This window comes from Hipposideros armiger, unplaced genomic scaffold (genome assembly GCF_001890085.2).
Source record: "Hipposideros armiger isolate ML-2016 unplaced genomic scaffold, ASM189008v1 scaffold_71, whole genome shotgun sequence".
NCBI lineage: Eukaryota > Metazoa > Chordata > Mammalia > Chiroptera > Hipposideridae > Hipposideros > Hipposideros armiger.
Genome location: NW_017731421.1, coordinates 27364 through 40853, shown reverse-complemented (window position 1 = coordinate 40853; position 13490 = coordinate 27364). Strand labels below are relative to the sequence as shown.

The 13490-nt window shown below is 54.2% G+C and overlaps 1 protein-coding gene across 2 annotated transcripts in view; it reads left to right on the top strand.

Moving 5' to 3' along the window:
- TOM1 (target of myb1 membrane trafficking protein) overlaps nt 1–13490 on the top strand; it is a 34659-nt gene that overhangs the window by 2069 nt on the left and 19100 nt on the right. For both annotated transcript variants that reach the window (XM_019642592.1, XM_019642591.1), the window contains exon 2: nt 10644–10728. In XM_019642592.1, the coding sequence (XP_019498137.1) occupies nt 10644–10728 (85 nt within the window). The remainder of the gene's footprint in view (nt 1–10643; nt 10729–13490) is intronic.

Below are 13490 nucleotides of genomic sequence, written 5' to 3'. Positions count from 1 at the left end.
AGATCTTATAAAGCAAGGCAGCTGGGCCCCACCTCCGAGCTCCTGACTGTGCAGGTCTGGGGTGGAGCCCTAGAGTTGGTATTGTTAACAAGTTCCCAGGAGATTCTAATGCTACTGGATTTGGAAACTGCATATTGAAAACCTCTGTTTCAGTCCATCGTCTTCATTTTACAGGGCAGACTGAGGCCCAGGGAGGGGAAGCTAGAGACTGTGACTCACCCAGGACCTCCACGAAATGACAGGAAAGATGAGATGCACTCCCCAGAGCCACTGAAATTTAGAGCAGAAGAGGCTCTAAAAGTAGAATTAAAGGAAGAATGCCTGCCCTCGGTATTCCATATTTTTGTTTTAGATAAAGAGGCAGAAGTACCACTGATTGGTGTGATTATTGATGACCCAATATTAGCAGCTTGTATTTCTGTAAACTGCCGGAGTACAATAAAAAAAATCTCTTCGCAAGCCTTGTTGCCGACTCCATCCCTTGTTGAGGGTGGAGCCCCGTAGAGTTGGCGTCCCTGAGTTCAGTGAATTCTGATGCTGTGTTGGGAGGTTGTTGTGTTGTGTTATAAAACATGTGCCCTGTTACCTGCCAGATAGTAAGTGTCCATAATCGTTAGCCATTGTGATTTTGTTACTGGTGTGATCGTCATTGCTGGGGCACAATCTAAGTTAGTGACAGAGCCAAGCCGCCAACCCAGGGCCCTGACTGCAGTGCAGCCTCTGTGTTGGTCATGGCATCGCTGGGAATGAGCGGTCACAGGCTGGGTGGAAGCCACATTCACAGACAGGTCAGGTTTCAGGCTGTGGGGTGGAACCAGTTCTCTCTTGGGAATTAGAGCCTTTGACTGACCCTACGGCTAGAACTGGTGAATAGGTTTGTGAATAGGTTTTGTTCCCTCACTGAGTCAAAGAAATAAGAGTAAAGTCCCGGATTTCCGCTCTTTTGGACTTAGGAAAAAAAACAAAAGCCGTCAGTGTCTTCTAATTAGCTTGGGGCCATCACCCCATGAGAAGCAGGGGGATTCAGGACAAGTTCACGCTTCATCTCCTTACCCAGGTCTCCATCTAGGCCAGTGCTCTCCAGACTTCTGTCCTTCACACACCTCCTTTATGGTTTGTATCTGCCTCCGTGCCACCTTTAGTTTTATTTTCATAGTATTTTCCTTTTGTTGGCTCATCTTTTAAAATTTGACCTCATCCTGTGTAATTATATCCATGAAATCATTACTTTGATGAGCTAGCTCATGTTTTTTTTTTTCCTGTTCTATGTTAAATTAAATATGTAACTAAAAATATCTTTTAAGATTGCCCGTGAGCCCACCTAACATGATCCGGGGTAGCACGTTTTGGTCATTCGGATATAAACAACCTGAATAGGGTCAGAGCTTGGACCCTGCATCAGAAGACCTGTGTTCAAATACCAGCTCCGCCCCTCCCCAGCTGTGTCCCCCAGACAAGTGACAGACCTCCATGGGACTTATGGCTTGATGGACGTGGGAAACTTGACAACTCATAGAGCCCTGAGAAGTGCCCTGGAGAGCCAAACTGGTGTGCAAGACCCAAGGACAGGAGCTGGGCTCTGATCCTGATGGGGAGGTAGGCAGGGAAGGAAGTAATCAGTGGAGAGGGAGAGGAGACAGGAGCCGGCCAGACCACAGGAAGCTGACACAGGGCAAGTGTAAAGACCTACAGAGTTGTCCCCTGTTGGATTGGGTTTTGTTTGCATTGGTTAATATAAACCCCTGGGGTGGTTAACTTTATGTGTCAACTTGGCTGGGCTATGGGACCCTGATATTTGGTCAAACGTTATTCTAGATATTTCTTGAAGGTACTTTTTATTTTTTTAAAGATTTTTTTTTTAATTGGGGGAATTGGGGGATGGGAACAGTGCTGGGGAATTGGGGGGAGGGGAACAGACAAGTTGCTGTCGTTTTGTTCTTCAGTCTAGTTGTGGAGGACGTTGCTTCACTGGCCCAAGTTGGCACCATCATTGTGCTCTTCCCGGGCGAGGCAGATCAGTTGCCGGCTTCTGGACGGCCGCTCACTGCGGCTGCTGGCCGCTCACGCTGGCTGCTGGCTACTCACGGTAGCCCATGGCAACCCACTGCAGCAGGGGCTGCAGCCTACGCCGTCTCCGGCGTCTCATGGCAGCCCAGCTCCAGGTTGACCTGTTGTTCAGCATCTTAGCTGTAGAGGGCAGTGTCACTGGCCCTCATGTGGGATCCAAACCGGGGCCCTGTGGCGTCCCAAGCCAGCTCCCAACCAACGTGCCACTCGGCCGGCCCTTGAAGGTACTTTTTAGATGAGGTTAACATGGAGTAAAGCAGATTGTCCTCTATAATGTGGGTGGGCCTCAGCCAATCAGTTGAAGGCCTTAATAGAAGAAAGACTGGCCTCCCAGAAGAGGGAATGATGCTAGCAGATGAGCTGCATCTGTTCTCTGGGTCTCCAGCCTGCCAGCCTCTTTGTAGATTTTTGGACATGCCAAACCTCCATGATCGCATGAGCCAATCCCTTAAACTAAATCCCTCTTGATGGGGCGGGGCGGGGATCGGTGACATCTTTCACACTCACAGATTGGGGCAGGAAGAAAAACTGTCATATACACCTTGGCCGGCCACTTCAAGCCTCTGCTTTCACAGCTTTGCTCACTCTTACCTGTATAGCTTTCTAGAATCCTCCTCCATCTACTGAAGTATTCTTCAGTTAGGTACTATAGTTAGTTACATCAACTTTAAAATTATGGGTTGTCTTCTGTAAAGTATTTTAGAGATCCTCTTGTGGCCTGTGGTTATAAAATGGCAGGGGAGAGGCAGCCAGGGTTTTGAAGAAGGACTGCTCAGCAACTTAGGAAACTGGTGGAACTTTCCAAGCTAGGTCTGGAAAGAGTTGTTCATTTGAAAAGTAGGCTTCGAGACAGTTTGCTGGCTGGGGCGGGAAAAAAAATGGATTCTGCATGTATGTGATTGAAAAATCTGTTTTACGAGAGTGCTTGAAATTCTCAAACAATTTTTGGCTGATACTTTTGCAGTCGATAATGTTTGTTTTGGTGTCTGCTGTGTGCTAAGTAGGATGCAGAGCGCTTGAAGTGCATTCTCTCAGTTCCTCCTCACACAACCCTGCAAGGTGAGCTCTTTCGTTGTCCCCATTCTACAGAGGAGGAAGCGAGGCACAGAGAACTCACCCTGCCCACACCCCTGGTGAGGGCTCAAGGGAGGACCCGAACTGGGATCTGTCTGTGCCGAGATCCCATACTCCTAACTTTTCTCCCTCGTTGCTTGCCCTTAGAATTGAAAGGCGCCCGCTGGGTTTCCTTTTGATGAAAATGCCTGGGTTCATCTAGAATGAATCTGTTCTATATTTCTTCCTCCCCCTGCCCTTTAGTGCGTTGGTTCCATCCTGGTGCTTGTCCTCCTTTAGCAGGAAGCACTGGTGAAGACATAAGCTGCCACGGCCTCTGTTCTCAGGAGAGCAAAACCTCCCCCCAGGAGCTGCCCAAGAGAATTCCACTTATGTCTCAGTGGCCAGAACTGGGCCACAGGGCCACTTGGAGACTAGAGAGGCTAAATCCTGTGGGCCAGCATCTTTCACCGTGACAAACTGAGTAGCTCCATGCGGTGGGTCCAATAAACGTCTAATGTAGTCCCAGGCACATTAACACAAACGCCATATCCAGTGTGAGCAGGTGAGCGAGTTCTCATACTGCGTGTCCAGATGGACAGCCCAGTTGGCCTGCATCCCGACGGGATCGAGCAGAATGGTGAAGGCTCTGGAGGTCATGCCCTGAGTGGAGTGGTCACAGGAACCGAGGACGTTAGCATGGAAGACAGATTAAAGAGGGACATGATACATTCTCACAACGTTCAGAGGACTGCCAATTGGAAGAAAGATTAGGACTTTTACACATCAGCTACTAAGGGATCAATGGGCCGAAAGGGTGAGAGTATGCCATTTACAGTGTTCTAAAGGTTTATTGTCCTGGTGAATATGGCCACATCCTTCCTTCAGTCATGTGGCAAACAAGTCTAGTGTAGAGAATTTGGCAACTCGTGAACTGTAATCTCCACCCTTGAGCTCACAGCCTAAAGGGAGACACAGACAGAAACAAAGAAATCAATACTATAGAGTTATTTTAACAACTGCACTAAACAGAACTTACAGTTGTCTGTGCAAAGTGCTGCTGACCCCTTGAATGAAGGGGCAGGCCCTCTGGGGGATCCGGGCAGGCTCCACAGGGAGGCCTGACCCTGAGCTGGATTTAGGGGCTTGAGTTCAGGTGAAGAGGAAGGAGCAATCCCTGGAAGGAGGCCGGCCTGCTCACCAGCACATAAGCCTGAATGGCGAGAACTGGGGGCTCCGGCAGAGGCCTGGGCTGGTGGGAAGGGGAGTGGGGAGAACAGCTGGGCTGGGTCTCCACCCAGCGTCCTGCCAGCAAGCTCCCATGAAGTCCAGGGTAGCTCTGGTTCCATAGCGCAGCACTCCTGTGGGGAAGCCAGGGCAGCAGAACTGAAGCCACCATGAGGAATATCAGTCGGGTACCTTGGCTGCAGGTGACGGGAGACCCAGCCACCACAGCCGAGCCCGCCACTACGCGCTTTGCTTACCTAACAAGAAGTCTGCAGGTCGGTGGGCTCAGGGTCGGTGTGACAGCTCAGGCTCTTTCTTTCTCTGTCCTTAGCATGTTGGTGCTTTCTCCTGAGCTTGTCACCTCCTCGGCTCCAGGTCAAGTCCCCCTGCTCCCACGCTAGCCTCCCAAAAGAGAGGAAGGAAGGAGAAGGGGGATAAAAGGCTTCCCCTCCCTAGGCTGTGCCTCTGCGCCCCAGAAGGGACGCCTTCCGCCACTGCTGCCCAGTAGATACCCTCTTTCTCCCCAAGGATCAGAACTGGGTCACTTGTCCACTTCTGGACCAGGCGCTGCAAAGGGGATGGGATTGCTGCTTTGGGCGGGTGAAAAGGAAGGGACTGCTCTTGGGTAGGCCAGGCAGGCATCTGCCACTGTGGGTCTTGCTATGGTTCCGTGCCTGGTTCCATCTTTCCAGCATAGGGTGTCTGTCCTGAGCCACCGGCATATTTCCCTCTGCCTCAGCAGCCACTCCATTCTCCTCTGGCTGCCTCACTCCTTCATGGGACCTTCAGCCTCGCTCGGGTCGCTTCTCCCCAGTCCCTGAGACTGACCCTCAAGCCCCTCTTCTCTTCTTCCTTTCCTCCTTGGTGATTCATCATCGATTCATTCATTCAGCAAATGCTACTCCTCTACCGGACCGTCCCTCCTCCACCTTTCCCAACCTGGCAACTCATGCTCTCTGCTCAGCTCAGATGGCTCCTCATTGCTGAACCGTCCCGGTTCCTTCTGCAGGTGTTCACTCCTCACGGCTCCCACAGCACCTTGGACTGATGTCAGTCAGCTCACTTAGCCATTTTGCACTCAAAGTGTTTGTCCAGCTGTTACCCTAATCACTGTTTTTCTTCATCTTGGCTTCTCTAGCAGCTAGCACAGGGCTGGGCAAACGGTAGGCAGCAGCTCCGAGAGCATTGTGGGAGGGCAGAGAGATGGGTGGGAGGAGTCCAGACAGGCCGGAAGAGGCATGCAGGGGGCATTTGGAAGGGAGGGCGGGTGGGCTAAGGGGGCCTAGGGATGGAGGCAGATGGCGGGTGGGGAGGTAACACCAGCAGAGCTGTGGGTGTCACAGCAAATTCCAAACATCATATCATTTCGTTCATAAATATTTCAGTGTCTCTAAAAATATGGAATGGGGTTATTATTTAAAAACAAAAAAGCAAGCTACAACCACAACACCATTACACACTTTAAAAAATTGTACAGATGTGTTTTAAAGCCTGACAACAGTAAACACGAGAAGGAAGTCTTCACAAAGGTTTACTGTGGATCCTTTGAGTGATATGAGTAGGTGACTTTAACGGTGTAAAGATGGCATTCAATAAACGTGGTCCAGAAAGGCAACGGCTGTGCCCTTGCTGGGGTGCCAGCCATAGGAGGACTCAGAAGTCCAGCGGGAGCCGCCGAGAGCTGGCGCAGCGTGTCACTGTTTTCTTTATCACGGCCAACTAGCTCCTCTGCTGTCCCTGTCCCCTGGGTCCGTGACCCATGCCCTAGACTTGGTCATGGTCCAGGGCAGGACCAGGTGGACTTCAGCATCGGCCTTGAGAGCCCCTGCTGTTTACATCCCGTGTCTCATTGAATCTGAGGTGCTGTGCAGTGTAAAAAGACAAGGCTGCCAGCTGAGCTCTGACAGGTCGTCATTTATGAGAAACCTCCTAATGTCAGAGTGTTTCAGGAGTGGAAAAGGCATCTTAGAGTCAGTGACACACAGTGAATGCTGCCCAGGGTGGGGGTGCAGAGGGGACTCTGCACTGACCTGGAGCAGCGAGGCCATGTGGAGCCGTCAGCCCTTCAGCTCACGTTGAACAGACCTCTGCTGTTCATCCCACCAGAGGGTAGGCCCCCCAGGAGCTCCGAGTCCACCCGAGGCAGGTAGGGACGCCTCCCGGAGGGTAGAGCGCTGCTTCCCCCTCCAGACCTGGGGGTTGGGCTGAGCTGCCCCCACGTATGGTGGGTGGGGACTGTGGGGAGGTGACACAGAGGAGGTGCACTGAGCACCCTGCACAGGCTGATGTTTAGTGAGTGCTGGTCATTTTGTCACTGTTATTCAGAATGTTACTGTCACAGTGCAGGATGACAGGTGGCACAGTCTGCCCAGTTGGAGGCAGCGCTAAGAGGCTGGCCCTGGGCTAGGGCCTTGAAAGAGGAGCAGGGAATAGCCGGCACATCCACACCTCGCAGCCCTTGTGCTGCCTGTGTCAGCGCCTGGTCCTTGCTGTCACGGCATTTTTTTCTTTTGTCATCTCAGTAGTGGCCTCCCCCTGGATTGTAAACCTCTTGAGGGCAGGACCTGGTCAGTTTTGCTCACCGCCGTCTCCCGGGGCCTGGACAAATGTTGAGTGTGTTTGAGAGGCACAGAACAGTGGTTAAGAGCCTGGATTTGGGAGCCAGGCCTCTTTGGGTTCAAATCTCTGCTCTGCTACTTACGAGTTGTGTGACCAGGGGCAAGTCACTGACATCTCTGCGCCCCTCGGTTAGGTCATCCTCCATCTAAGAGCTGTGGTGCGGGGCCGAGCCCCATGCCTGGTGCATACTGAGTGCCAGTCCTCGTGCTCGTCATTGTCACCTGTGAACTGGCGCCTGACTGAAAGGAAGAAAGGCATTCCAGACAGAGGCCAGGCAGAGGTGTGAAAGAACAAGTGTGGAGAACACAGCTGACCGTGGCCAAGGTCAGCACTGAATGTCCCTCTCAGCCTCTGAAGAGGTCAGGTTTTGATCCTCAGGCAATGAGGGGAAGGGGGGCCCTGGACAATTTTTAGACAGAAAAGTACTAGTTGGATTTATGTTTGAAGAGTGTGGAGGTGATGGTCCAGGCCTGGAGGTGGTGACGGGGCCTGAGCCAAAGCTGCCACAGTGATGATGGAGTTGCGGGCAGCTCTGAGATTCTTTGAGCAGCTGGAATCTATAGGACGTGGAGACTGTCTGAATGTGCAGGGTGGGGAGAAGGTTGTAGGCTGCTCCCCTCCTGGCTGACTTGGGGAGTAGGAGGTCAGTGAGCCTCAAATCCATGACACTAGCCACAGCTCCAGTGAGCACCACAGAAATGACCTCCTCCAAAGCAGCGGAAGAAGCAGGACTTCCCCTGTGGTTGGGAGGGCCTGCTGTCCTCCAGATATTTGGGGACCACGGGCCTGGAGCTGCCATGCTTTTGGTGGCCAGTCTTGCCTGCATTTGGGCCAGGAAAGTGCAGTTTTTAAAAAGTCGTAGTTTCGGCACTTAGCAGTTACTGGTCACTGCTGTTCCCTGACATTGCGCATACGTTATCTGGCTGAAAAGTTTCAACGTCCGTGAAGCCTGCAGTCTTATCTCGGTTTGACAAGTGAGAAAACGGACACTCGGAGGGCTTGGATCCTTGCCCATGGTCTCCAAGTGGAGAGGGGAGGCCAGACTGCTCTCCCTGCAGACCTGTGCCACTGTCCAACCTGACTGTGCTCATCCCGCACCGAGCGGAGTCTCGGGAGCCCTCTGGGGGTGGTGTCTGCACCAAGCCCAACATGGAGGGACAGGCTACGGAGCAGACAGGCAGGCGCCCAGTGATCCAAACCCACAGGCCAGCCAGCCCTAAACAACAATGCGGCTGGTGGAGGTTTGCAGGGCCTGGCTTCCTCAGGAGCTGGGGACAAGGGCAGAACTGCTACCGGGGGCTTTGAAGGTTACTGCCAACCGCTCAGAGGTCAGGAAGTCAGCTGTCCTTCTCTTGGAACTGGTAACCATTGTCAGAGTTTTTATTCCTCCTTCTTAAAATAGCAAGCTGAGCTACTTTTGTGGTTAAACACAAAAACAAAACAAATATCCCCAGATTCCTGTGGGTTTAAATTTCTGCCCTTAATAGAACACACCTACTCTGTAGAAACCTTGATTAAGGAAGTCGTCTATCTCTCCCAGTCCTGTGGTTTGCTGCCAGACCTGAAGGAAGTTGACGGTGATAGATGGGCAGGCTGGGCCCGTCCAGGTCTGTGCTCACCTTTCTTCTGCTGAAATTGCTCACCTGAGTCTTGTCTCCCTTTTGCCTCTTCGTCTCCCCTTTCCTATTTAGGCTGACTGAAATCCCCCATCCCCCTCACCATTACCCCAAAAAACTCTGCATCCTCTGAATGGCTTTGCCCACTGCTGGCACTCGGGCCTAAGGAACTTGCCAGCTGTGCTAGGTTGGCATCAGACTCTGTTCCAGGTCCTTCTGCACCCACCTTGGTGCTTTCGGATGGCATTCCTGACTTCTGAATATCCCAGCTCTCCCCTGACAGCCTACTGGATCATAACCCCTTCCACAACCGTGTGTTCTCTCCCTCAGGAGAAGAGAGGTGTCCATCATTTTCAGGGGTCACTGGGGAGTCGTAAGGGGATCTGAGGAGCCACTGCGAGGCCTCTGTGGAGCCAGGGGTCCAGGATGAGGGGCAGATGGCCTGAGTGTTCCGTTCCGGAGGACTCTTGTTGAAAAGCGGAGCTCCCTGACCCCTGATGAGAGATGGGGTCAGTGGCATCAATGGCCCCTCTTCCCTTTCCACCATGTGACATCGCTATACCTCAGTTTCCTCATTAGTCACCGGTAATGTGCAGCTTATAGGGCTGTGAAGCTAAATCACATTCTCTGTGGAAACAGCTAACGGTATTTGGTGTTACGCAGTGTATAACTCAGGGAAGCTAAAGCGTTACGACTGTGGAAGGATCGGGAGACCTGGCTAAGCTTAGGCTTAGGGGGCCTTTGAAGGATTTGCGGCCCAGATGGATACCGTCCCCTTCAAGTTTCAGGAAGTTCACTGTGGGCAGCAGGGAGAATGGATGGGAGGAGTGAGGCAGAGGGACGGTGGCTGAGTGGCAGCACAGAGGGTAGGGCGACAGAGAATGGGTGAGATGGAGAGAGGCAGGCGCTGGAATTAGCAGCACTCTGTGGCCAGTTGGAGGTCGTCCAGGAGTCAGGGATGGCTAATCCTTCTGGCCGGTGTGACTGGGGACCCCTGAGAAGTAGCTTCTGAAGAAGTAGCAGGTTCTGCAGGGGTGATGAGCCACTGCCCCTCAAACCCTCCAGAGTAGGGTCCACCCCCTCTGCTCAGAGGGGCACTTGTCCAGCTCTCTTTGGTTCTTCCCACGTGGCTCAGTAAGTGTGTGAGGAGTGTGACACAAAGAAGCCACACTCAGGACATAATTGTGAGGTGAACGAGTCTGTCTCTCAACTCTTTTAAAGGGAGCCCTTCCTCACCCCCTCCCCCAGCCGTAATCTAGGGAATAAAGCAGCCCATCCTGCTGCTGGGTCCCTGTCTGGATGCCTCAGCTGCCTGGCGTGGGTCCTGGGCCACCCTGGCATCCATCTGGCCACAGGACCCAAGGTAGGACCCAGGGTGGAATGAAGTCAGGCTAATTTCAAAACCAGGGTCACAGGGCCGGCCGAGTGGCTCAGTTGGTTAAGAGCTCGCTCAAGAGTTTGAGCTCTGAGCAACAGCGGTTCGAGTCCAGCCCGAGCTGAGCAGCCGCTGAGCTGCCAACAGGTAGCAGGATGGCTCAGCTTAAAAAAAACAAACAAAAAAAAAAACCAGGGTCACAGAAGCCACAGTTACAGGGAGCTGACTGTGCTGGCCCAGCCCAGGCATTGCCCTACAGGATGGGCCTTCCTGCCTGACCAGAAAAGGGCCCTGCCCATTTACATGGTGGTGGCCTATCTCTGCCCTGACAGGCCCGGGTGCAGAGCCTCGGCCTTTTGGGAGCCGTAGGGTGGAGACCGTGTCCATCAGGTCTGCCTTTGCATCCCCAGCGCCTGCAGCAGGCCTGACACATCCGTTTGGTACTCTGAGCCACAGCTTCCGCAGCAGTCAAAGGACAGTGGTACTCCCAAGCCTCGTGTGACTAATAAGAATTAAGTGACAAAATGGGACAATGTAGAGAACGCAGTGCCTGGCCCATCCCGGGTGCCCAGAAGGCATCCATTGTCCTCCCTCGCCATCTCTTCCCACCCCACACCCCTCACCACACACCCCCACCCCACTAGTTGAGTTTGTCATCTTCGTGACTTGTGGTTTCTTCTCCTCAGAGAAAGCTACAGATGGCTCCCTGCACAGCGAGGACTGGGCCCTCAACATGGAGATCTGTGACATCATCAACGAGACGGAGGAAGGGTGAGTTGGGACACTGGCGGCGGGGACAGCCAACTGCAATGCAGCGATGACTCTGTCACACCCTGCCTCCTGCCAGAGAGCCCCCGACCCCAGTCCCACTACTTCTCGCGGCCCTGCTCGTGGCCCTCAGTGTTGGGAGGGTCTGCAGAGGTTGTCTGAGCCCCACCCCAGGCAGGAATGTAGCATTTTAAGCATTAGGGAACCTAGATCCTGTCTAACCCTCTCATCAGCTGGATGAGAGGCCCAGAGATGCCAGGTGTGCAGCTGCCCCTGGGTGCTGCCACCCACACAGCCTCTCGGCAGCAGTCCAGCCAACCGGTCTTCCTAGAACATCACCGAGGCGGCACCTTCCTAGGACAAGGCCAGCTGGCAACCCTTAGGATGAGGAAGCGACCCTAAGCGCCCTTCTGCGCCCTGTGGGCTGGAATGTGTGTTAGGGACGCCCAGCTTTCTCAGTGAGCAAGCACAGACTTTCATTTCCTTAGGATTTAAAATTAGCAGGGAGGGTTGGGGTTCATGGGGAGGGCAGTGAAACTGAAGCCGAACTGAGCAGCTCATCAGTTAGCCTTTGCCGGGCTCTTCCGGTGCACAGGTCCCAGTGTGCTGCTCATACTGAAGCGCCCTGGCTCCCGATCTCTGGCTAGCCCTCACTCACCAGCTAGCTCTGTGACCTTGGGCAAGTCACTTTACCTAAGTCTGTCCTCAAAGGCAAAGCTCTTTCAGGCCTTCCAGCCATGTGCCCAAGGCCCTGAGGGGAACAGATGAAGGGTGGGAGAGGCGTGATAACCACAGCCAGCCGGACGTGCAGCCAGACAAGGCCCGTGTTCTGGAAAATCAGGATCAGCAGTGGCAGCGGGAGCTCATTGCGCTCTCCATTTTTCACTCAGATAATCCAGTTGGCCTGCGCGGGGTCCTCTCAGCCAGGCAGTGCTTTGTGTGTAGAGGGGCAGGCTGGAAGCAGGCAGCAGGCAGGGCGCACCCAGCCCAGAGCCCCAGGGAGGCTGTGGGTGTCTGCATCGCACAGTCAAGGCCAGTCAGGAGAACACAGTGGCTGCTGGTGCCTTCCAGTGTCCCCCGTGGTGCTCCACGGGCTTGCTGAGGAGCTAGGAGGGGCGCTATCCCTATGTCTGTACTCATAGAGTAAGGGGTGGGAGTGATGGGCAGATGGGAGGGCCACCAAGAGAGACGGCAGGAGGCAGAAAACCTCATGGAACCTCTGAGAAGGCCTGGGGCTTCATGAACATGAGGCTGAAGGCCACTGCTGGGTCCTTGGAGAGGCACGTCCCCATCCCCCTTGTAGACTTTGGCAGAACTGGGGCTCAGACTCGGTCAGGTGCATGCTGTTGGCTTTGAGCACCTGCTGTGTCTCAGGCACTCCACGAGGCACGAGGGAACCAGCAGTGAGCAAAGCAGACATGACCCTGGCCTCACTAAGCCTGTCGTCTAAACTTTAGACTCTTGGCCACTCCCACATTGGGTTGTGGCCTCCTTGTCATCCATGTTGTGCCCCTTCCTAACAGAGTACTAGGCACACAGTAGGCCCACTGCAATGGCACACAAGCCAGAAGTCCTGGTTTCCGGTGCTCTGCCGTTTCTCTGGGCCACTGTATAAGAAGTGGAGACAAGTCCCTTTGAAGCTGAAGTGGCCACAGGTGAGCAGCCCAGCCAGGAGCGGACACCAGCTTCCCCCAGAATGAGCCCCGAGGGTCCCAGGACCCTCACACTTCTGGGACAGGGTCCCTCACCCTGCGTGTCCTGTCCTTCACAGCCCTGACAGACATCTGCTGCTCTGCCCCCTCATGGGGTCTGTCCCCAGGAAGGCTTTCCTGCCACCTCCTCTTGTGTTGGGGGACCCACGTCAGGGTTCCCAATTCTCCTGACTTGCCCTTGACTGGTGAGCACTGACAGGCACACAAACGCCTGGTCAGACAGCAGGACAGGCCCCAGCAGCCACCTGCTGGCCTAGGAGGTTGGCCCTGGGGGAGGCAAGGTGTCTAACAGGATGCCACCCCTGCCCCCTAGGAGGCATCTTTAGCCAGCAGGCCCCGGTTAGTGCCCTGTGGCAGCGCGTGCCAGGGACATGGAGGACTAGGAAGCGTTGTGGGCAAGGACGTGGACGTTGGGGGGCCACAAAGGCCTTTAAGCAAGAGCGGTCGGCTGAGAACATTGATTTCACCGGTACAGGGCTGGAGGCCAGGGGCAGGCGGGAGGCACCGGGATGGAGGTGGAGTTACGATGGGACAGGGACAGCAGGCTGCCGCCCAGGCCTTCAGGGCTCCCTCTCCACCCTCCCCACCATGTTTTAGCCCTCCCCCACCCCCCTCCACGCTCTGCATGGCCTATCTCAGTTCCTCCTCACCCAGGGCCCTGCTCCAGCCTCTTGTCCCCACCTTAACCACTTCCCCTGCTCCGCCAGCCGGCTCCATCTCATCCTTCATGCTGAGCCTTAGTGCCACCTCCTCAGAGAAGGTTTCCCCGGCGCCTCCCCACACCCGCTCACTCGTGCTGCAGGACCTGCTTGCTCCCCTCACTTACGCCCATCGCCCTGGAACACGAGACCTTTGAAAGCAGGGCTGTGTGGTCTTGTTCCCCAATGTGTCCCCAGCACCCCGCATGGTGCCGGCACATGTGGGTACTTAATAAGACTTGAGTGGGAGGCTGGTGCATAGAGGAACTGGTCAGATAGGGCGTGAGGACTCTGTGCCCACCTGCGATTGGTTCATGTTAAACTGCAGTCTGTATAAGACGCCTCTGGGGCGTGG